Source organism: Coturnix japonica, unplaced genomic scaffold (genome assembly GCF_054131305.1).
Source record: "Coturnix japonica strain WE unplaced genomic scaffold, WE-NBRP24 Scf098, whole genome shotgun sequence".
NCBI classification, from domain to species: Eukaryota; Metazoa; Chordata; class Aves; order Galliformes; family Phasianidae; genus Coturnix; species Coturnix japonica.
The window spans coordinates 59,035-82,081 of record NW_028189001.1 but is presented as its reverse complement, the minus strand read 5'-3'; the positions used below and the strand labels follow the sequence as shown (position 1 = coordinate 82,081).

Sequence of the window (23,047 nt, the reverse complement as noted above, 5' to 3'; positions counted from 1 at the left end):
CATAGAGCCCCATAGACACCCCCTGCCCCATAGGGACCCCATATCCCCCCATATAACCCCCTTAGGACCCCATATCCCCCCATATCTCCCCATATAACCCCCTTAGGACCCCATATCCCCCCATATCTCCCCATATCTCCCCATAGACACCCCATAGAGCCCCATAGACACCCCATAGAGCCCCATAGATTGCCCCACATACTTCATTCCTTGTTGGAACACCGAGTTCCTCCTGGTTTTACATATGATCAGATCGGCCCATTGCACCACCACGATGCTGACGAAGAACGCCGTGTGACACGTGAACTCCACCACCTTGCGCTGCTCGTATGTCTATGGGGTAATTAATTAATGGGGGTAATTAATTAACGGGGGTAATTAATTAACGGGGGTAATTAATGGGGGGTCATTAATGGGGAGGGTATTAGAGGGGTAAATAAGGAGTGAATGGGGGAGGAATAGGGGGGTAATTAATAGGGGGGTTGATGGAGGGGGGTAAATAATGGGGGGGCAATTAATAGGGGTAATTAATTAATGGGGGTAATTAATTAATGGGGGGTCATTAATGGGGGGTCATTAATGGGGAGGGTATTAGGGGGGTAAATAAGGAGTGAATGGGGGAGGAAATAGGGGGGTAATTAATAGGGGGGTTGATGGAGGGGGTAAATAATGGGGGGTAATTAATGAGGGGGGTAATTAATAGGGGGGTAATTAATTAATGAGGGTAATTAATTAATGAGGGTAATTAATGGGGGGTCATTAATGGGGATGGGTAATTAGGGGGGTAAATAAGGAGCAAATGGGGGGGTAAATAATATGGGGGTTGATGGAGGGGGTAAATAATGGGGGGGTAATTAATGGGGGGTAATTAATTAATGGGGGTAATTAATTAATGGGGGTAATTAATGGGGAGGGTATTAGGGGGGTAAATAAAGAGTGAATGGGGGGGGAAATGGGGGGGTAATTAATAGGGGGGTTGATGGAGGGGGGTAAATAATGGGGGGTAATTAATGAGGGGGGTAATTAATAGGGGGGGTAATTAATAGGGGTAATTAATGAGGGGATAATTAATAAGGGGGGTAATTAATGAGGGGGTAAATAATAGGGGCAGATAAGGGGGGGACCCCAGAAAGGGGAGCCCACTGCTTCACATAGGAGTCCTCCATCCCCCCCCATTAATTAATAACCCCTAATTAACATTAATTAGTTAATTAATTCATTAATTAACATACCCATTGCTGCCCATAGGGGTCCTCTATGTCCCCCTCATCCCATTAATAACTGACCCCCGATACTTCATGACCCCATAGAGAATATCAATGACCCCATAATGAACATTAATGAGTTAATTAACGAGTTAATTAGTTAATTAATTCACTAATTAACGTACCCATTGCTGCCCATAGGGGTCCTCTATGTCCCCCTCATCCCATTAATAACTGACCCCCAAAGAGACCCATAGAGAATATCAATGACCCCATAATGAACATTAACGAGTTAATTAATGAGTTAATTAGTTAATTAATGAGTTAATTAACATACCCATTGCTGCCCATAGGAGTCCTCCAGGTCATTGACCGTCCTGTCGTCCCAGCTGAGTCTGATCCCGACCAGACACGAGGGCAGGAAACCGTTCTCTGCCAGGATCACGAAGTACGAGAAGAACCCGCCCAGCGCCTGGATCATCCCTATGGGGCAGCAATGGGGCAGGGCTCAGCTATGGGGCAGCTATGGGGCAGAGCTCAGCTATGGGGCAGCTATGGGGCAGCTATGGGGCGGCTATGGGGCAGCTATGGGGCAGCTATGGGGCAGGGGTAAGAACTGGATCATCCCTATGGGGCAGCAGCATCAGTGGGGCAGCTATGGGGCAGCTATGGGGCAGCTGTGGGGCAGCTATGGGGCAGCTATGGGGCAGCTGTGGGGCAGCTATGGGGCAGCTATGGGGCAGCTATGGGGCAGCAATGGGGCGGCTATGGGGCAGCTATGGGGCAGCTATGGGGCAGCACTCAGCTATGGGGCAGCTATGGGGCAGCTATGGGGCAGCTATGGGGCGGCTATGGGGCAGCTATGGGGCAGCTATGGGGCGGCTATGGGGCAGGGGTAAGAACTGGATCATCCCTATGGGGCAGCAGCATCAGTGGGGCAGCTATGGGGCAGCTATGGGGCAGCTATGGGGCAGCTATGGGGCAGCTATGGGGCGGCTATGGGGCAGCTATGGGGCAGCTATGGGGCGGCTATGGGGCAGGGGTAAGAACTGGATCATCCCTATGGGGCAGCAGCATCAGTGGGGCAGCTATGGGGCAGCTATGGGGCAGCTATGGGGCAGCTATGGGGCAGTGCTCAGCTATGGGGCAGCGCTCAGCTATGGGGCAGCTATGGGGCAGCTATGGGGCAGCAGCATCAGTGGGGCAGCTATGGGGCAGCTATGGGGCAGCTATGGGGCAGCTATGGGGCAGTGCTCAGCTATGGGGCAGCTATGGGGCGGCTATGGGGCGGCTATGGGGCAGCTATGGGGCAGCTGTGGGGCAGCTATGGGGCAGCTATAGGGCAGCAGCATCAGTGGGGCAGCTATGGGGCAGCTATGGGGCAGCTGTGGGGCAGCACTCAGCTATGGGGCAGCTATGGGGCGGCTATGGGGTGGCTATGGGGCGGCTATGGGGCAGCTATGGGGCAGCTATGGGGCGGCTATGGGGCAGCTATGGGGCAGCTATGGGGCAGCTATGGGGCAGCACTCAGCTATGGGGCAGCACTCAGCTATGGGGCAGCTATGGGGCAGCATCAGTGGGGCAGCTATGGGGCAGCACTCAGCTATGGGGCAGCTATGGGGCAGCATCAATGGGGATCAATGGGGATCAGTGGGGATCAATGGGGGCAGGGGGAAGATCCCATCCAGAGCCTGGATCATCCCTATGGGGCACATATAGGGACGTATAGGGATGTATAGGGACCCATAGATCCCATAGAGACACATAGGGACCCATAGGGACCCATAGAGACACATAGGGATACATAGAGATCCCATAGAGACCCATAGAGACCTCATCGGACCCATAGATCCCCTTAGACACCCTATAGAGCCCCATAGAGCCACATAGATACCCCATAGAGACCCATAGAGACCCCATAGAGCCCCATATTGCCCCACAGAGCCCCATAGAGCCCCATAGATCACCCCATATCACACCATAGAGCCCCATAGAGCCCCATAGACACCCCATAGAGCCCCACAGACACCCCATAGAGCCCCATAGACACCCCATAGAGCCCCATAGATACCCCATAGACACCCCATATCACCCCATAGACACCCCATAGACCCCCCATATACCCCACACTGACCTATCTGTCCATAGGCCCCCATAGAGCCCCATAGACCCCATAGACACCCCATAGAGCCCCATAGACACCCCATATCACCCCATCTCACCCCATAGAGCCCCATCTCACCCCATAGAGCCCCATATCACCCCATATCGCCCCATAGACCCCCCATCTCACCCCACACTGACCGATCTGCCCATAGGCCCCCATAGACACCCCATATCACCCCATAGACACCCCATATCACCCCATATCACCCCATAGACACCCCATATCACCCCATATCACCCCACAGACCCCCCATCTCACCCCACACTGACCTATCTGTCCATAGGCCCCCATAGAGCCCCATAGACCCCATAGACACCCCATAGACACCCCATAGAGCCCCATAGACACCCCATAGACCCCATAGACACCCCATAGACCCCCATATACCCCACACTGACCGATCTGCCCGTAGGCCCCCATAGAGCCCCATAGAGCCCCATAGAGCCCCATAGACACCCCATATCACCCCATATCACCCCATCTCACCCCATAGACACCCCATAGAGCCCCCATATACCCCACACTGACCTATCTGTCCATAGGCCCCCATAGAGCCCCATAGACACCCCACAGACCCCCCATATACCCCACACTGACCTATCTGCCCATAGACACCCCATAGAGCCCCATAGACACCCCATATCACCCCACAGACCCCCATATACCCCACACTGACCTATCTGCCCATAGGCCCCCATAGACACCCCATATCACCCCATATCACCCCATATCACCCCACAGACCCCCCATATACCCCACACTGACCTATCTGTCCATAGGCCCCCATAGAGCCCCATAGACCCCATAGACACCCCACAGACACCCCATAGAGCCCCATAGACACCCCATAGAGCCCCATAGACACCCCATATCACCCCATATCACCCCATAGACCCCATAGACACCCCATAGACCCCCATCTCACCCCACACTGACCTATCTGCCCGTAGGCCCTCATAGAGCCCCATAGACACCCCATAGACACCCCATAGAAACCCATATCACCCCATAGAGCCCCATAGACACCCCATTGAGCCCCATATCACCCCATATCACCCCATATCACCCCATAGAGCCCCATATCACCCCATAGAGCCCCATAGACACCCCATAGACCCCATAGACACCCCATAGAGCCCCATAGACCCCATAGACACCCCATAGAGCCCCATATCACCCCATAGAGCCCCATAGACACCCCATAGAGCCCCATATCACCCCATATCACCCCATATCACCCCATAGAGCCCCATATCACCCCATAGAGCCACATAGATACCCCATAGAGCCCCATAGACACCCCATAGAGCCCCATAGAGCCCCATAGAGCCCCCATAGAGCCCCATAGACAACCCATATGGCCCCATAGACACCCCATAGAGCCCCATACATACCCCATAGAGCCCCATAGAGCCCCATATCACCCCATAGAGCCCCATATCACCCCATAGAGCCACATAGACACCCCATAGAGCCCCATAGACACCCCATAGACACCCCATAGAGCCCCATAGAGCCCCATAGACACCCCATAGAGCCCCATAGACACCCCATAGAGCCCCATAGACCCCATAGACACCCCATAGACCCCCATATACCCCACACTGACCTATCTGTCCATAGGCCCCCATAGAGCCCCATAGACCCCATAGACACCCCATAGAGCCCCATAGACACCCCATAGACCCCCCATATACCCCACACTGACCTATCTGCCCATAGGCCCCCATAGAGCCCCATAGAGCCCCATAGACACCCCATAGACACCCCATAGAGCCCCATAGACACCCCATAGAGCCCCATATCACCCCATATCACCCCATAGACACCCCATAGAGCCCCATAGATCCCCATAGAGCCCCCATAGAGCCCCATAGACAACCCATATGGCCCCATAGACACCCCATAGACACCATAGAGACCCCATATCACCCCATATCACCCCACAGAGCCCCATAGACCCCATAGACACCCCATAGAGCCCCATAGACACCCCATATCACCCCATAGACACCCCATATCACCCCATATCACCCCACAGACCCCCCATATACCCCACACTGACCTATCTGCCCGTAGGCCCCCATAGAGCCCCATAGACACCCCATAGAGCCCCATAGACACCCCATATCACCCCATAGAGCCCCATAGACACCCCATCTCACCCCATAGACCCCCCATATACCCCACACTGACCGATCTGCCCGTAGGCCATACTAATGAGGCGCTCGTTAACGAGTTTATCGGATCTCGGGTTCCTCGGCTGCCGCTTCATGATGTCGCTCTCGGCCGCTTCGTAGGCCAGGGAGATGGCGGGGACCTGGGGGGCAGCAACAAGGTTATGGGGCAGCTATGGGGCAGCTATGGGGCAGCTATGGGGCAGGATGGGGCAGCTATGGGGCAGGATGGGGCAGCTATGGGGCAGCTATGGAGCAGCTATGGGGCAGCTATGGGGCAGGATGGGGCAGCTATGGGGCAGGATGGGGCAGCTATGGGGCAGCTATGGGGCAGGTTGTGGGGTGCTATGGGGCAGCTATGGGGCAGGTTGTGGGGTGATATGGGGCAGCTATGGGGCAGGTTGTGGGGTGCTATGGGGCAGCTATGGGGCAGGTTGTGGGGTGCTATGGGGCAGCTATGGGGCAGGTTGTGGGGCACTATGGGGCAGCTATGGGGCAGCTGTGGGGCAGCTATGGGGTCTCTATGGGGCAGCTATGGGGCAGGATGGGGGTTCATCTATGGGGCAGGATGGGGCAGCTATGGGGCAGGTTGTGGGGTGCTATGGGGCAGCTATGGGGCAGCTATGGGGCAGGATGGGGGTCCCTCTATGGGGCAGCTATGGGGCAGCTATGGAGCAGCTATGGGGCAGCTATGGGGCAGCTATGGGGCAGCTATGGGGCAGGATGGGGTTCCCTCTATGGGGCAGCTATGGGGCAGCTATGGGGCGCTATGGGGCAGCTATGGGGCAGGATGGGGGTCCCTCTATGGGGCAGCTATGGGGCAGCTATGGAGCAGCTATGGGGCAGCTATGGGGCAGCTATGGGGCAGCTATGGGGCAGGATGGGGTTCCCTCTATGGGGCAGCTATGGGGCAGCTATGGGGCGCTATGGGGCAGCTATGGGGCAGGATGGGGGTCCCTCTATGGGGCAGCTATGGGGCAGCTATGGAGCAGCTATGGGGCAGCTATGGGGCAGCTATGGGGCAGGATGGGGGTCCCTCTATGGGGCAGCTATGGGGCAGGATGGGGGTCCCTCTGTAGGGCAGCTATGGGGCAGGTTGTAGGGTGCTATGGGGCAGCTATGGGGCAGCTATGGGGCACTATGGGGCAGCTATAGGGCAGCTATGGGGCAGCTATGGGGCAGCTATGGGGTCTCTATGGGGCAGCTATGGGGCAGGATGGGGGTTCATCTGTGGGGCAGGATGGGGCAGCTATGGGGCAGGTTGTGGGGTGCTATGGGGCAGCTATGGGGCAGCTGACCATGTCGGTGCCCAGGTCGATGCAGAGGATGGTGATGGTGCCCAGGGGCAGCCATGGGGCAGCTATGGGGCATTTTAGGACCCTAAATGGGGCCCTATGGGGCAGCTATGGGGCAGCTATGGGGCAGCTATGGGGCAGCTGACCATGTCGGTGCCCAGGTCGATGCAGAGGATGGTGATGGTGCCCAGGGGCAGCGGGATGTTGGCCATGATGAAGAGCAGGAAGGGGGTGATCTCGGGGATGTTGCTGGTCAATGTGTAGGCGATGGATTTCTTCAGGTTGTCGAAGATCAGGCGGCCTGGGGGGCAGACCCATAGATCACGACCCATAGATCCCCAGACCCATAGATCTGGACCCATAGATCCGGACCCATAGATCATGACCCATAGATCTGGACCCATAGATCACGACCCATAGATCTGGACCCATAGATCTGGACCCATAGATCTGGACCCATAGATCCCCAGACCCATAGATCTGGACCCATAGATCCCCAGACCCATAGATCACGACCCATAGATCACGACCCATAGATCTGGACCCATAGATCAGGACCCATAAATCCCCAGACCCATAGATCCAGTCCCATATATCCAGATACAAAGAGATCTTGACCCATAGATCTGGACACACAGATCCCCAGACCCATAGATCTGGACCCATAGATCCCCAGACCCATAGATCTGGACCCATAGATCACGACCCATAGATCCGGACCCATAGATCCGGACCCATAGATCCTGACCCATAGATCTGGACCCATAGATCTGGACCCATAGACCCCCAGACCCATAGATCTGGACCCATAGATCATGACCCATAGATCCGGACCCATAGATCCCCAGACCCATAGATCAGGACCCATAGATCACGACCCATAGATCCGGACCCATAGATCACGACCCATAGATCCCCAGACCCATAGATCCAGTCCCATAGATCCTGACCCATAGATCTGGACCCATAGATCATGACCCATAGATCCTGACCCATAGATCCCTGGACACACAGATCCCCAGACCCATAGATCCTGACCCATAGATCACGACCCATAGATCCGGACCCATAGATCACGACCCATAGATCATGACCCATAGATCTGGACCCATAGATCTAGACCCATAGATCCAGTCCCATAAATCCTGACCCACAGATCCCTGGACACACAGATCCCCAGACCCATAGATCAGGACCCATAGATCTGGACCCATAGATCCCCAGACCCATAGATCTGGATCCATAGATCACGACCCATAGATCTGGACCCATAGATCCCCAGACCCATAGACCCCCAGACCTATAGATCTGGACCCATAGATCACGACCCATAGATCTGGACCCATAGATCAGGACCCATAGATCCTGACCCATAGATCCCTGGACACACAGATCCCCAGACCCATAGATCTGGACCCATAGATCTGGACCCATAGATCTGGACCCATAGATCCCCAGACCCATAGATCTGGACCCATAGATCACGACCCATAGATCCGGACCCATATATCCAGATACAAAGAGATCTTGACCCATAGATCTGGACACACAGATCCCCAGACCCATAGATCTGGACCCATAGATCACGACCCATAGATCCCCAGACCCATAGATCTGGACCCATAGATCACGACCCATAGATCCAGACCCATAAATCTTGACCCATAGATCCCTGGACACACAGATCCCCAGACCCATAGATCCGGACCCATAGATCATGACCCATAGATCCCCAGACCCATAGATCTGGACCCATAGATCAGGACCCATAGATCAGGACCCATAGATCACGACCCATAGATCCAGACCCATAGATCCCCAGACCCATAGATCTGGACCCATAGATCCCCAGACCCATAGATCTGGACCCATAGATCCCCAGACCCATAGATCTGGACCCATAGATCACGACCCATAGATCCAGACCCATAAATCTTGACCCATAGATCCCTGGACACACAGATCCCCAGACCCATAGATCCGGACCCATAGATCATGACCCATAGATCCCCAGACCCATAGATCTGGACCCATAGATCAGGACCCATAGATCAGGACCCATAGATCACGACCCATAGATCCAGACCCATAGATCCCCAGACCCATAGATCTGGACCCATAGATCCCCAGACCCATAGATCTGGACCCATAGATCACGACCCATAGATCCCCAGACCCATAGATCTGGACCCATAGATCACGACCCATAGATCCCCAGACCCATAGATCTGGACCCATAGATCTGGACCCATAGATCACGACCCATAGATCCGGACCCATAGATCAGGACCCATAGATCCTGACCCATAAATCCCCAGACCCATAGATCCAGTTCCATAGATCCTGACCCATAGATCCCTGGACACACAGATCCCCAGACCCATAGATCTGGACCCATAGATCCCCAGACCCATAGATCCAGTCCCATATATCCAGATACAAAGAGATCCTGACCCATAGATCTCCAGACCTATCTGAACCCACAGATCCTGCCCCACACCTCTGCCCCCCACCTCTGCCCCACAGCTCTCCCCCCTGCCCCACAGTTCTGCCCCACAGATCCCCCACATGTCCCTCCCCCTGTCCCCCATAGATCCTGCCCCACATCTCTGCCCCACAGCTCCCCCCCTGCTCTCCATCTCTTCCCCCCACCTCTGCCCCATAGCTCTGCCCCCCATACCTGCCTCATAGATCCCCCCCTGCCCCCCATCCCTGCCCCATAGATCCCCCCTGCCCCCATTCCCTGCCCCATAGATCCCCCCCTGCCCCCCATCCCTGCCCCCCATCCCTGCCCCATAGCTCCCCCCCTGCCCCATAGCTCCCCCCCTGCCCCATAGATCCCCCCCTGCCCCACATCTCTGCCCCATAGCTCCCCCCCTGCCCCATAGCTCCCCCCCTGCCCCACAGATCCCCCCCTGCCCCACATCCCTGCCCCATAGCTCCCCCCCTGCCCCATAGCTCCCCCCCTGCCCCACAGATCCCCCCCTGCCCCACATCCCTGCCCCATAGCTCCCCCCCTGCCCCATAGCTCCCCCCCTGCCCCATAGATCCCCCCCTGCCCCACATCTCTGCCCCATAGCTCCCCCCCTGCCCCATAGCTCCCCCCCTGCCCCACAGATCCCCCCCTGCCCCACATCCCTGCCCCATAGCTCCCCCCCTGCCCCATAGCTCCCCCCCTGCCCCACAGATCCCCCCCTGCCCCACATCCCTGCCCCATAGCTCCCCCCCTGCCCCATAGATCCCCCCACCTTCCTCGACGCCGGTGACGATGGATGCGAAGTTGTCGTCCAATAGGATCATGTCGGCCGCCTGCTTGGACACGTCGGAGCCAGCGATTCCCATCGCGACCCCAATGTCGGCCTTCTTTAGGGCCGGGGAGTCATTGACCCCATCACCCGTCACAGCCACTATGGCGCCCTATAGGATCAATGGGGGTATTGGGGTCAATGGGGGTATTGGGGTCAATGGGGTCTATGGGGTGAATGGGGGTATTGGGGTCAATGGGGGCTATGGGGGTATTGGGATCAATGGGGTCTATGGGGTGAATGGGGGTATTGGGATCAATGGGGTCTATGGGGTCAGTGGGGGTATTGGGGTCAATGGGGTCTATGGGGTCAATGGGGGTATTGGGGTCAATGGGGTCTATGGGGTCTATGGGGGTATTGGGGTCAATGGGGTCTATGGGGTCTATGGGGGTATTGGGGTCAATGGGGTCTATGGGGTCTATGGGGTCTATGGGGTGAATGGGGGTATTGGGGTGAATGGGGGTATTGGGATCAATGGGGTCAATGGGGGTATTGGGGTCAATGGGGTCAATGGGGTCAGTGGGGGTATTGGGCTCAATGGGGTCAATGGGGTCTATGGGGGTATTGGGATCAATGGGGTCTATGGGGTGAATGGGGGTATTGGGGTCAATGGGGGTATTGGGGTCAATGGGGTCTATGGGGTCAATGGGGGTATTGGGATCAGTGGGGTCAATGGGGTCTATGGGGTCAATGGGGGTATTGGGATCAGTGGGGGCAATGGGGTCTATGGGCTCAATGGGGTCTATGGGGTCAATGGGGTATTGGGATCAATGGGGTCTATGGGGTCAATGGGGGTATTGGGGTCAATGGGGTCTATGGGGTCTATGGGGGTATTGGGCTCAATGGGGTCTATGGGGTCAATGGGGGTATTGGGATCAATGGGGTCTATGGGGTGAATGGGGGTATTGGGATCAATGGGGTCTATGGGGTGAATGGGGGTATTGGGGTCAATGGGGTCTATGGGGTCAATGGGGGTATTGGGGTCAATGGGGTCTATGGGGTCTATGGGGTCAATGGGGGTATTGGGCTCAATGGGGTCAATGGGGTCTATGGGGGTATTGGACTCAGTGGGGTCAGTGGGGGTATTGGGGTCAATGGGGTCAATGGGGTCAGTGGGGGTATTGGGGTCTATGGGGTCAATGGGGGTATTGGGATCAATGGGGTCAATGGGGGTATTGGGATCAATGGGGTCTATGGGGTCTATGGGGTCTATGGGGTCAATGGGGTCAATGGGGTCAATGGGGTCAATGGGGGCTATGGGGGTATTGGGGTCAATGGGGTCTATGGGGTCAATGGGGGTATTGGGGTCAATGGGGTCTATGGGGTGAATGGGGGTATTGGGATCAATGGGGTCCCATCACAACCCCAATGTCGGCCTTCTTTAGGGCCGGGGAGTCATTCACCCCATCACCCGTCACGGCCACTATGGCGCCCTATAGGATCAATGGGGGTATTGGGGTCAATGGGGGTATTGGGGTCAATGGGGTCTATGGGGGTATTGGGCTCAATGGGGTCTATGGGGTCAATGGGGGTATTGGGGTCAATGGGGTCTATGGGGTCAATGGGGGTATTGGGATCAATGGGGGCAATGGGGTCTATGGGCTCAATGGGGTCTATGGGGTCAATGGGGTATTGGGATCAATGGGGTCTATGGGGTCAATGGGGGTATTGGGATCAATGGGGTCAATGGGGTCAATGGGGGTATTGGGATCAATGGGGGCAATGGGGTCTATGGGCTCAATGGGGTCTATGGGGTCAATGGGGTATTGGGATCAATGGGGTCTATGGGGTCAATGGGGGTATTGGGATCAATGGGGTCAATGGGGTCAATGGGGGTATTGGGCTCAATGGGGTCTATGGGGGTATTGGGATCAATGGGGTCTATGGGGTCAATGGGGGTATTGGGCTCAATGGGGTCTATGGGGTCAGTGGGGGTATTGGGCTCAATGGGATCAGTGGGGGTATTGGGGTGAATGGGGGTATTGGGATCAATGGGATCAATGGGGGCAATGGGGTCTATGGGCTCAATGGGGTCTATGGGGTCAATGGGGTATTGGGATCAATGGGGTCTATGGGGTCAATGGGGTATTGGGGTCAATGGGGTCTATGGGGGTGAATGGGGGTATTGGGATCAATGGGGTCTATGGGGTGAATGGGGGTATTGGGGTCAATGGGTGTATTGGGATCAATGGGGTCTATGGGGTCAATGGGGGTATTGGGGTCAATGGGGTCAGTGGGGTCAATGGGGTCAATGGGGGCTATGGGAGTATTGGGATCAATGGGGTCTATGGGGTCTATGGGGTCAATGGGGGTATTGGGATCAATGGGGTCTATGGGGTCTATGGGGGTACTGGGCTTAATGGGGTCTATGGGGTCTATGGGGTCTATGGGGGTATTGGGGTCAATGGGGTCTATGGGGTCAATGGGGGTATTGGGCTCAATGGGAGTATTGGACTCAATGGGGTGAATGGGGGTATTGGGGTCAATTGGGACATTAAAGTCAATGGGGTCAATGGGGCCATGGGGGTCAATGGGAGTATTGGACTCAGTGGGGTGAATGGGGGTATTGGGCTCAATGGGGTCAATGGGGTCTATGGGGTGAATGGGGGTATTGGGGTCAATGGGGTCAATGGGGTCTATGGGGTGAATGGGGACATTGGGGTGAATGGGGTTATTGGGGTGAATGGGATGAATGGGGGCAATGGGGTCAATGAAGTGAATGAATGAGGTGAAGTGGATGAATGGGGTGAGGCCAATGGGGTGAATGAATGAATGGGCTGAGGTGAATGAATGGGGTGAATGGGGTGAATGAATGAATGGGGTGAATGGGGTGAATGGGGTGAATGAATGAATGGGGTGAATGAATGGGGTGAGATTCTCTGATTTGGGGCCATTTTGGGGCCATTTAGGGCCATTTTGGGGCCATTTTTGGGCCCATTTGGGTCAGTTCTGATCTGTTTGGGTCCATTTTGGGTCATTTTGGGTCCATTTGGGTCCAATTTTGCCCATTTTTGGCCCAATTTGGGTCATTCTGGGGCCAATTTTCCCCATTTGGGGTCATTTTTGGTCCATTTTTGCCCATTTTGGGATCAATTTAGGGCCATTTTCCCCCATTTTTGGTCCATTTCTTTCCATTTTGGACCCATTTAGGCTCATTCTGGGGCCATTTTGGGCTCATTTAGGGTCATTTTTGGTCAATATTTGCCCATTTTAGGCTCATTTTGGGTCCAATTTGCCCATTTTCCCTTATTTCTCCCCATTCTTGTTCTATTTTTGCCCATTTTTGCTCACTTTTGCTCTATTTTTCCCCATTTTTAGCCCATTTTAGCCCATTTTGGACCCATTTTGGGTCATTCTGGGGCCATTTTGGGCTCATTTAGGGTCATTTAGGGTCAATATTTGCCCATTTGGGGCCCATTATGGGACATTTTTGGCCCATTTTTCCCCATTTTTAGCCCATTTCTGCCCATTTTAGCCCATTTTGGACCCATTTAGGCTCATTCTGGGGCTATTTTGGACCCATTTAGGCTCATTCTGGGGCCATTTGGGGCCCATTTAGGGTCATTTTTGGTCAATATTTGCCCATTTTTGCTCACTTTTGCTCTATTTTTACCCATTTTCGGCCCATTTTTGCCCATTTCTGCCCATTTTCGGCCCATTTTCCCACCTGTCTCTGACAGCCCTCGACGATGATGAGTTTCTGCTGTGGTGACGTCCTTGCGAACACGATCTCGGTGTGATTCTGGAGGATCTCGTCGATCTGCTCTGAGCTCATGTCCTTCAGGTCCGTCCCATGGATCACACACGCCTTGGCGTCCCTATAGGACACAATGGGACCCCATAGCACCCCATAGAACACAATGGAACCCCATAGAACCCCATATCCCTCATATAACCCCCATATCCCCCCATATCTCCCCATATCCCCCCCCATATAACCCTATATAACCCCATATCCCCCCCATATAACCCTATATAACCCCATATCCCCCCCATATAACCCTATAAACCCCATATAACCCTAATCTCCCCATATCCCCCCCATATAACCCCATATCCCCCCATATAACCCCATATAACCCCATATCCCCCCATATAACCCCATATCCCCCCATATAACCCCATATCCCCCCCATATAACCCCATATCCCCCTATATAACCCCATATCCCCCCATATCCCCCCATATAAACCCCATATAACCCCATATAACCCCATATCCCCCCCATATCTCCCCATATAACCCTATATCCCCCCATATAACCCCATATCCCCCCATATCCCCCCATATAACCCCATATCCCCCCATATCCCCCCATATAACCCCATATCCCCCCATATCCCCCCATATAACCCCATATCCCCCCATATCCCCCCATATAACCCCATATAACCCCATATCCCCCCATATAACCCCATATAACCCCATATCCCCCCATATAACCCCATATCCCCCCCATATAACCCCATAAAACCCCAATATAACCCCATATCCCCCCCATATAACCCCAATATAACCCCATATCCCCCCATATCCCCCCATATAACCCACTATATCTGTCATATAACCCCATATCCCCCCATATAACCCCATATCCCCCCATATAACCCCATATCTCCCCATATCCCCCCATATCCCCCCATATAACCCCCATATCCCCCCATATAACCCCATATCTCCCCCATATCTCCCCATATCCCCCCATATCCCCCCATATAACCCCATATCCCCCCATATAACCCCATATAACCCCATATCCCCCCATATAACCCCATATAACCCCATATCTCACCGTGGGTTGACCTGGCTGACGGGGATGTTGAGGCCCCCATATCCCCCCCATATAACCCCATATCCCCCCATATCCCCCCATATAACCCCATATCCCCCCATATAACCCCATAAAACCCCAATATAACCCCATATCCCCCCCATATAACCCCATATCCCCCCATATCTCCCCCATATCCCCCCCATATCCCCCCATATAACCCCATATCCCCCCATATAACCCCATATAACCCCATATCCCCCCATATCCCCCCATATAACCCCATATAACCCCACATCTCACCGTGGGTTGACCTGGCTGACGGGGATGTTGAGCCGGGCCGCGATGTCCTCCACGGTCTCGTTGCCCTCCGAGATGATCCCGACCCCTTTAGCGATGGCTTTGGCCGTTATGGGGTGGTCCCCAGTCACCATGATCACCTATGGGACCCCATAGGGTTATATGGGGTTATAAAGTGTTATATGGGGGGGATATGGGGTTATATGGGGGGATATGGGGTTATATGGGGTTATATGGGGGGATATGGGGTTATATGGGGTTATATGGGGGGATATGGGGTTATATGGGGTTATATGGGGTTATAGGGTGTTATATGGGGGGATATGGGGTTATATGGGGGGATATGGGGTTATATGGGGTTATATGGGGGGATATGGGGTTATATGGGGGGGATATGGGGTTATATGGGGTTATATGGGGGGGATATGGGGTTATATGGAATTATATGGGGGGGATATGGGGTTATATGGGGGGATATGGGGTTATATGGGGGGATATGGGGGGGATATGGGGTTATATGGGGGGGATATAGGGGGGATATGGGGTTATATGGGGGGATATGGGGTTATATGGGGGGATATGGGGGGATATGGGGGGATATGGGGTTATATGGGGGGATATGGGGGGATATGGGGTTATATGGGGGGGATATGGGGGTACCCCCTTTGCGATGGCTTTGGCCGTTATGGGGTGGTCCCCAGTCACCATGATCACCTATGGGACCCCATAGGGTTATATGGGGTTATATGGGGGGATATGGGGGTTATATGGGGTTATATGGGGGGATATGGGGGGGATATGGGGTTATATGGGGGTATATGGGGGGGATATGGGGTTAAATGGGGGTATATGGGGTTATATGGGGGTATATCTGGGATTAAATGGGGGCTATTGGGGTATAAGGGGGGTATGTGGGGGGGATATGGGGTTATATGGATTTATATGGGGCTCTATAGGGTGTCTATGGTGTTCTATGCGGCTCTATGAAGCTCTGTGGGGCTCTATGGGTCTCTATGGGTCTCTATGGGGTCCCTATGGGTCTCTATGGGGTCTCTATGTGTCTCTATAGGTCTCTATGTGTCTCTATGTGTCTCTATGGGTCTCTATGTGTCCCTATGGGGTCTCTATGGGTCCCTATGGGTTTCTATAGGGTCTCTATGGGTCCCTATGGGTTTCTATGGGGTCTCTATGTGTCTCTATGTGTCTCAATGGGTCTCTATGGGTCTCTATGGGTCCCTATGTGTCTCTATGGGGTCCCTATGGGTCTCTATGGGTCTCTATGGGTCCCTATGTGTCTCTATGGGGTCCCTATGGGTCTCTATGGGGTCTCTATGGGTCTCTATGTGTCTCTATGTGTCCCTATGGGGTCCCTATGGGTCTCTATGTGTCTCTATGTGTCCCTATGGGGTCTCTATGGGGTTTCTATGGGTCCCTATGTGTCTCTATGGGGTTTCTATGGGGTTTCTATGGGTCTCTATGGGGTTTCTATGGGGTCTCTATGGGGTCTCTATGGGTCCCTATGGATCCTTATGGGTCTATATGGGTCACTATCGGTCCCTATGGGTTTCTATGGGGTTTCTATGGGTCTCTATGGGGTCTCTATGTGTCTCTATGGGTCTCTATGGGGTCTCTATGGGGTCTCTATGTGTCTCTATGGGTCCCTATGTGTTTCTATGGGGTCCCTATGTGTCTCTATGTGTCCCTATATGTCTCTATGGTCTCTATGGTTCCCTATGGGTCTCTATGGGTCTCTATGTGTCTCTATGGGGTCTCTATGTGTCTCTATGGGTCTCTATGGGTCCCTATGGGTTTCTATGGGGTCCCTATGTGTCTCTATGGTTCCCTATGGGGTCTCTATAGGTCTCTATGGGGTCTCTATGGGTCTCTATGGGTTTCTATGGGGTCTCTATGGGTCTCTATGGGTCCCTATGTGTCTCTATGGGTCTCTATGTGTCTCTATGTGTCTCTATGGGTCTCTATGGGTCCCTATGGGTTTCTATGGGGTCTCTATGGTTCCCTATGGGGTCTCTATGGGTCTCTATGGGGCAGCCCCCCACCTTAATCCCAGCACTCCGACACTTCCCAACAGCGTCCGGCACCGCAGCCCGGGGGGGGTCGATCATGGACATGAGCCCCACGAAACACAAATTGTCGGTGGCGAAATTGACGTCGTCGCAATCGAAAGCGAAACCTTTGGGGTATTGATCCTCGGGGAGGTAGAAGTGGCAGAACCCTGTAAGAAGAAAATGGGGAGGGGGGCGAGGTGAGACCCCTCCCCATATTAAACTCTATATATTAAACTGCGCTACTGCAGCGCCATCTAGTGGCCACTAATGGAACTGCAGGTATATAGCGCCATCTAGTGGCCACTAATGGAACGGCAGGCATGTAGCGTCATCTAGTGGCCACTAATGGTACTGCAGGTATATAGCGCCTTCTAGTGGCCACTAATGGAACTGCAGGTATATAGCGCCATTTAGTGGCCACTAATGGAACTGCAGGTATATAGCGCCATCTAGTGGCCACTAATGGAACTGCAGGCATATAGCGCCATCTAGTGGCCATAAATGGGATAACACCCCCCCAAAGGAACAGCGCTGAAGAGCCCCAGAGACCACCAAAGATCCCCATAACCACCCCATAACCACCCTATATCCCCCATAACCACCCCAAATCCCCCATAACCCCCCATAGAACCCCCATATCCCCCTATAACCGCCCCAAATCCCCCCATAACAGCCCTATAACCCCCCATAACCACCCCAAATATCCCCATAACACCCCATAACCCCCCATTACCATCCCAAATCCCCCTATAACCCCCCATAACAGCCCCATAACCACCCATAGGACCCCCATAACCCCCCATAAGAGCCTCCTATCCCCCCATAGGATCCCATAGGACACCATAGGACCCCCATAGCCCTCTATATCCCCCTATAACCACCCTATATCCCCCCATAGGAAGCCCCCATACCCAGCACTCTCTCTCCGAGCCCCCCCAGCTCCAGGTATGCGTTCTGGAAGGCCTCAATAACCCCCCATAACCCCCCTAAAACCCCCCCTAGGACCCCATAACAGCCCCATAGACCCCTATATCCCCCCATAGGACCCCATAGGACTCCATAGGACCCCCATAGCCTCCCAATAGACCCCTATATCCCCCCATAACCACCCCATATCCCCCCATAACAGCCCCATAACCCCCTATAACAGCCCCATAACCCCCCATAGGACCCCCATAACCCCCCATAACAGCCTCATAACCCCCCATAACAGCCCCATAGCCCCCTATATCCCCCCATATCCCCCCATAGATACCCAGCACTCTCTCTCCCAGCCCCCCCAGCTCCAGGTATGCGTTCTGGAAGGCCTCAATAACCCCCCATAACCCCCCTATAACCCCCCCTAGGACCCCATAACGGCCCCATAGACCCCTATATCCCCCCATAGGACCCCATAGGACTCCATAAGACCCCCATAGCCTCCCAATAGACCTCTATATCCCCCCATAACCCCCCAAATCCCCCCATAGCCCCCCCATATCCCCCCATAACCCCCTATATCCCCCTATAACCACCCCATAGGACCCCATAGGACCCCATAGTAGCCCCCCATACCCAGCACTCTCTCTCCCAGCCCCCCCAGCTCCAGGTAGGCATTCTGGAAGGCCTCAATAACCCCCCATAACCCCCCTATATCCACCCCATAGACCCCTATATCCCCCCATAACCACCCCAAATCCCCCCATAACAACCCCATATCCCCCTATATCCCCCTATAACCCCCTATATCCCCCCATAACCACCCCAAATCCCCCCATAGCCTCCCATTACCACCCCATAGGACCCCATAGGACCCCCATAGCCCCCTATATCCCCCCATAGGACCCCATAGTAGCCCCCCATACCCAGCACTCTCTCTCCCAGCCCCCCCAGCTCCAGGTATGCGTTCTGGAAGGCCTCAATAACCCCCCATAACCCCCCATAACAGCCTCATAGACCCCTATATCCCCCCATAGGACCCCATAGGACCCCCATAGACCCCCCATAGACACCTATATCCCCCCATAGACCCCCATATCTCATACCCAGCACTCTCTCTCCGAGCCCCCCCAGCTCCAGGTATGCGTTCTGGAAGGCCTCAATAACCCCCCATATCCCCCCATAGCCCCCCATAACCACCCCATATCCCCCCATAGGACCCCATAGTAGCCCCCCATACCCAGCACTCTCTCTCCCAGCCCCCCCAGCTCCAGGTACGCGTTCTGGAAGGCCTCAATAACCCCCCATAACCCCCCTATAACCCCCTATATCCCCCCATAACCACCCCAAATTCCCCCATAGCCTCCCATTACCACCCCATAGGATCCCATAGGACCCCCATAGCCCCCTATATCCCCCTATATCCCCCCATAGGACCCCATAGTAGCCCCCCATACCCAGCACTCTCTCTCCCAGCCCCCCCAGCTCCAGGTACGCGTTCTGGAAGGCCTCAATAACCCCCCATAACCCCCCATAACAGCCCCATAACCCCCCATAGGACCCCATATCCCACCCAAATCCCCCCATAACAGCCCCATAGCCCCCTATATCCCCCCATAACCCCCCATAGGACCCCCAAATCCCCCCATAACTACCCCAAATCCCACGATATGCCCCCATATCCCCCCATAACAGCCTCATAACCCCCCATAACCCCCCATAACAGCCCCATAGATCCCTATATCCCCCCATAACCACCCCATAGGACCCCATAGGACCCACATAGCCCCCCTAAGAGACCCCCATATCTCATACCCAGCACTCTCTCTCCCAGCCCCCCCAGCTCCAGGTACGCGTTCTGAAAGGCCTCAATAACCCCCCATAACCCCCCTATAACCCCCTATAAGCCCCCATAACAGCCCCATAACCCCCTATATCCCCCCATAGGACCCCATAGGACTCCATAAGACCCCCATAGCCTCCCAATAGACCTCTATATCCCCCCATAACCCCCTATATCCCCCCATAACCCCCCAAATCCCCCCATAGCCCCCCCATATCCCCCCATAACCCCCTATATCCCCCTATAACCACCCCATAGGACCCCATAGGACCCCATAGTAGCCCCCCATACCCAGCACTCTCTCTCCCAGCCCCCCCAGCTCCAGGTACGCGTTCTGGAAGGCCTCCTTCATCTCGTCGTCCAGCGGCTGCTCCTTGCCCTGCAGCAGGATGGTGGAGCAACGATCCAGGATCCGCTCGGGGGCCCCTTTCATCACCAGCAGGTAACGGTTGTCGTTGGGGTCCTCGGTCTCGTGGATGGAGAGCTGGGGGGATATGGGGTTGTTATGGGGGGATATGGGGGGATATGGGGGGGATATAGGGGGATATATGGGGATATGGGGGGATATAGGGGGTTATGGGGGGATATGGGGGGATATAAGGGGGTTATAGGGGGTTATGGGGGGATATGGGGGGTTATAGGGGGGATATGGGGGGATATGGGGGGATATAGGGGGTTATATGGGGGGTTATGGGGGGATATGGGGGGATATGGGGGGATATGGGGGGATATAGGGGGATATAGGGGGGTTATATGGGGGGTTATGGGGGTTATGGGGGGTTATAGGGGGGATATGGGGGGATATAGGGGGTTATGGGGGGATATAGGGGGATATGGGGGGGTTATGGGGGGATATGGGGTTGTTATGGGGGGATATAGGGGGATATGGGGGGATATAAGGGGATATGGGGGGATATAGGGGGATATAGGGGGCTATGGGGGGATATGGGTGGATATAGGGGGATATAGGGGGATATGGGGTTGTTATGGGGGGATATGGGGGGATATAGGGGGATATGGGGGGATATAGGGGGGATATAGGGGGATATAGGGGGGTTATAGGGGGGATATGGGGTGGTTATGGGGGGGTATGGGGTTGTTATGGGGGGATATGGGGCAGATATGGGGCCCTAAGGGGGTTATATGGGGAGATATGGGGGGATATGGGGGGATATAGGGGGATATGGGGGGTAATGGGGGGTAATGGGGTAACGGTTGTCGTTGGGGTCCTCGGTCTCGTGGATGGAGAGCTGTGATATGGGGGGATATAGGGGGTTATGGGGTTGTTATGGGGGATATGGGGGGGTATAGGGGGGATATGGGGGGATATAGGGGGATATGGGGGGATATGGGGGGATATGGGGCTGTTATGGGGGGATATGGGGGGATATAGGGGGGTTATGGGGGGATATAGGGGGGTTATAGGGGGTTATGGGGGGATATGGGGGGTTATAGGGGGGATATGGGGGGATATGGGGGGATATAGTGGGTTATAGGGGGATATAGGGCTGTTATGGGGGGATATGGGGTTGTTATGGGGGAATATGGGGGGATATGGGGGGATATGGGGCAGATATGGGGCCCTAAGGGGGTTATATGGGGAGATATGGGGGGATATGGGGGGTAATGGGGTAACGGTTGTCGTTGGGGTCCTCGGTCTCGTGGATGGACAGCTGGGATATGGGGGGATATAGGGGGTTATATGGGGGGATATGGGGGGATATGGGGCTGTTATGGGGGGTTATGGGGGGATATGGGGTGGATATGGGAGGTTATGGGGGGATATAGGGGGATATAGGGGGGTTATAGGGGTTTATGGGGGGTAATGGGGTAACGGTTGTCGTTGGGGTCCTCGGTCTCGTGGATGGACAGCTGGGATATGGGGGGATATAGGGGGTTATATAGGGGGTTATGGGGTTGTTATGGGGGGATATAGGGGGATATGGGGCCCTAAGGGGGTTATATGGGGAGATATGGGGGGATATGGGGGGATATGGGGGGGATATAGGGGGATATAGGGGGGATATTGGTGGAGTTGAATGGGATCTATGGGATCTCTATGTGTCCCAATGGGATCTATGGGGTCCCTATAGGATCTATATGTACCTGGTACTTGTTGGTGGAGTTGAATGGGATCTATGGGATCTCTATGTGTCCCTATGGGATCTATGGGGTCCCTATAGGATCTATAGGATCTATATGTACCTGGTACTTGTTGGTGGAGTTGAAGGGGATCTATGGGATCTCTATGTGTCCCTATGGGATCTATAGGGTCTCTACGTGTCCCTATAGGATCTATGGGGTCTCTATAGGATCTATAGGATCTATAGGTCCCACCTGGTACTTGTTGGTGGAGTTGAATGGGATTTCCGCCACCTTCTTGTTCCGTTCCCTCATCACCTTCACGGACCCCGACGACAACTCGATGCATTTCAGCAGCGCCGACTCCGACGCGTCGCCGGCCACGTCCCGCTGGATGGGAACGTATAGGGATGTATAGGGGCGTATAGGGACATATAGGGGCATATAGGGGCCATACAGCCCCATAGGGACCCATAGGGATCCATATGGAGCCATACAGCCCCATAGGGACCCATACAGCCCCATAACTCCGACGCGTCGCCGGCCACGTCCCGCTATATGGGAACGTATAGGGATGTATAGGGGCATATCGGGACCAAATAGCCCCATAGGGAGTCATAGGGGCCCATATCCCCCCATATAACCCCATATCCCCCCTATATCCCCCCATATCCCCCCATAGACCCCCTTTATGACCCCTTATGGACCCCCATATCCCCCCATATAACCCTATATCCCCCCTATATCCCCCCATATCCCCCCTATATCCCCCCATAACCCCCCTATATCCCCCCATAGACCCCCTTTATGACCCCTTATGGACCCCCATATCCCCCCATATCTCCCAATATCCCCCCATAGACCCCCTTTATGACCCCTTATGAACCCCCATATCCCCCTATATCCCCCCTATATCCC

At 54.6% G+C, this 23,047-nt stretch overlaps 1 protein-coding gene across 12 annotated transcripts in view; it reads right to left on the bottom strand.

Moving 5' to 3' along the window:
- The window catches only part of ATP1A3 (ATPase Na+/K+ transporting subunit alpha 3), a 60,182-nt gene that overhangs the window by 11,521 nt on the left and 25,614 nt on the right, over window positions 1–23,047 (bottom strand). For 8 of the 12 annotated variants that reach the window (XM_085534757.1, XM_085534760.1, XM_085534761.1 and 5 more), the window contains 10 exons: window positions 22,385–22,519; window positions 20,339–20,531; window positions 17,278–17,453; window positions 15,224–15,360; window positions 13,817–13,967; window positions 10,093–10,261; window positions 6,991–7,145; window positions 5,569–5,692; window positions 1,543–1,688; window positions 203–333 (listed from right to left, as the gene is read on the bottom strand). In XM_085534757.1, the coding sequence (XP_085390883.1) occupies window positions 203–333; window positions 1,543–1,688; window positions 5,569–5,692; window positions 6,991–7,145; window positions 10,093–10,261; window positions 13,817–13,967; window positions 15,224–15,360; window positions 17,278–17,453; window positions 20,339–20,531; window positions 22,385–22,519 (1,517 nt within the window). Of the gene's footprint in view, window positions 1–202; window positions 334–1,542; window positions 1,689–5,568; window positions 5,693–6,990; window positions 7,146–10,092; window positions 10,262–11,525; window positions 11,583–13,816; window positions 13,968–15,223; window positions 15,361–17,277; window positions 17,454–20,338; window positions 20,532–21,824; window positions 21,920–22,153; window positions 22,197–22,384; window positions 22,520–23,047 lie in introns of those variants that run through there. The other 4 variants (XM_085534758.1, XM_085534764.1, XM_085534768.1 and 1 more) reach the window with 3 other exon arrangements.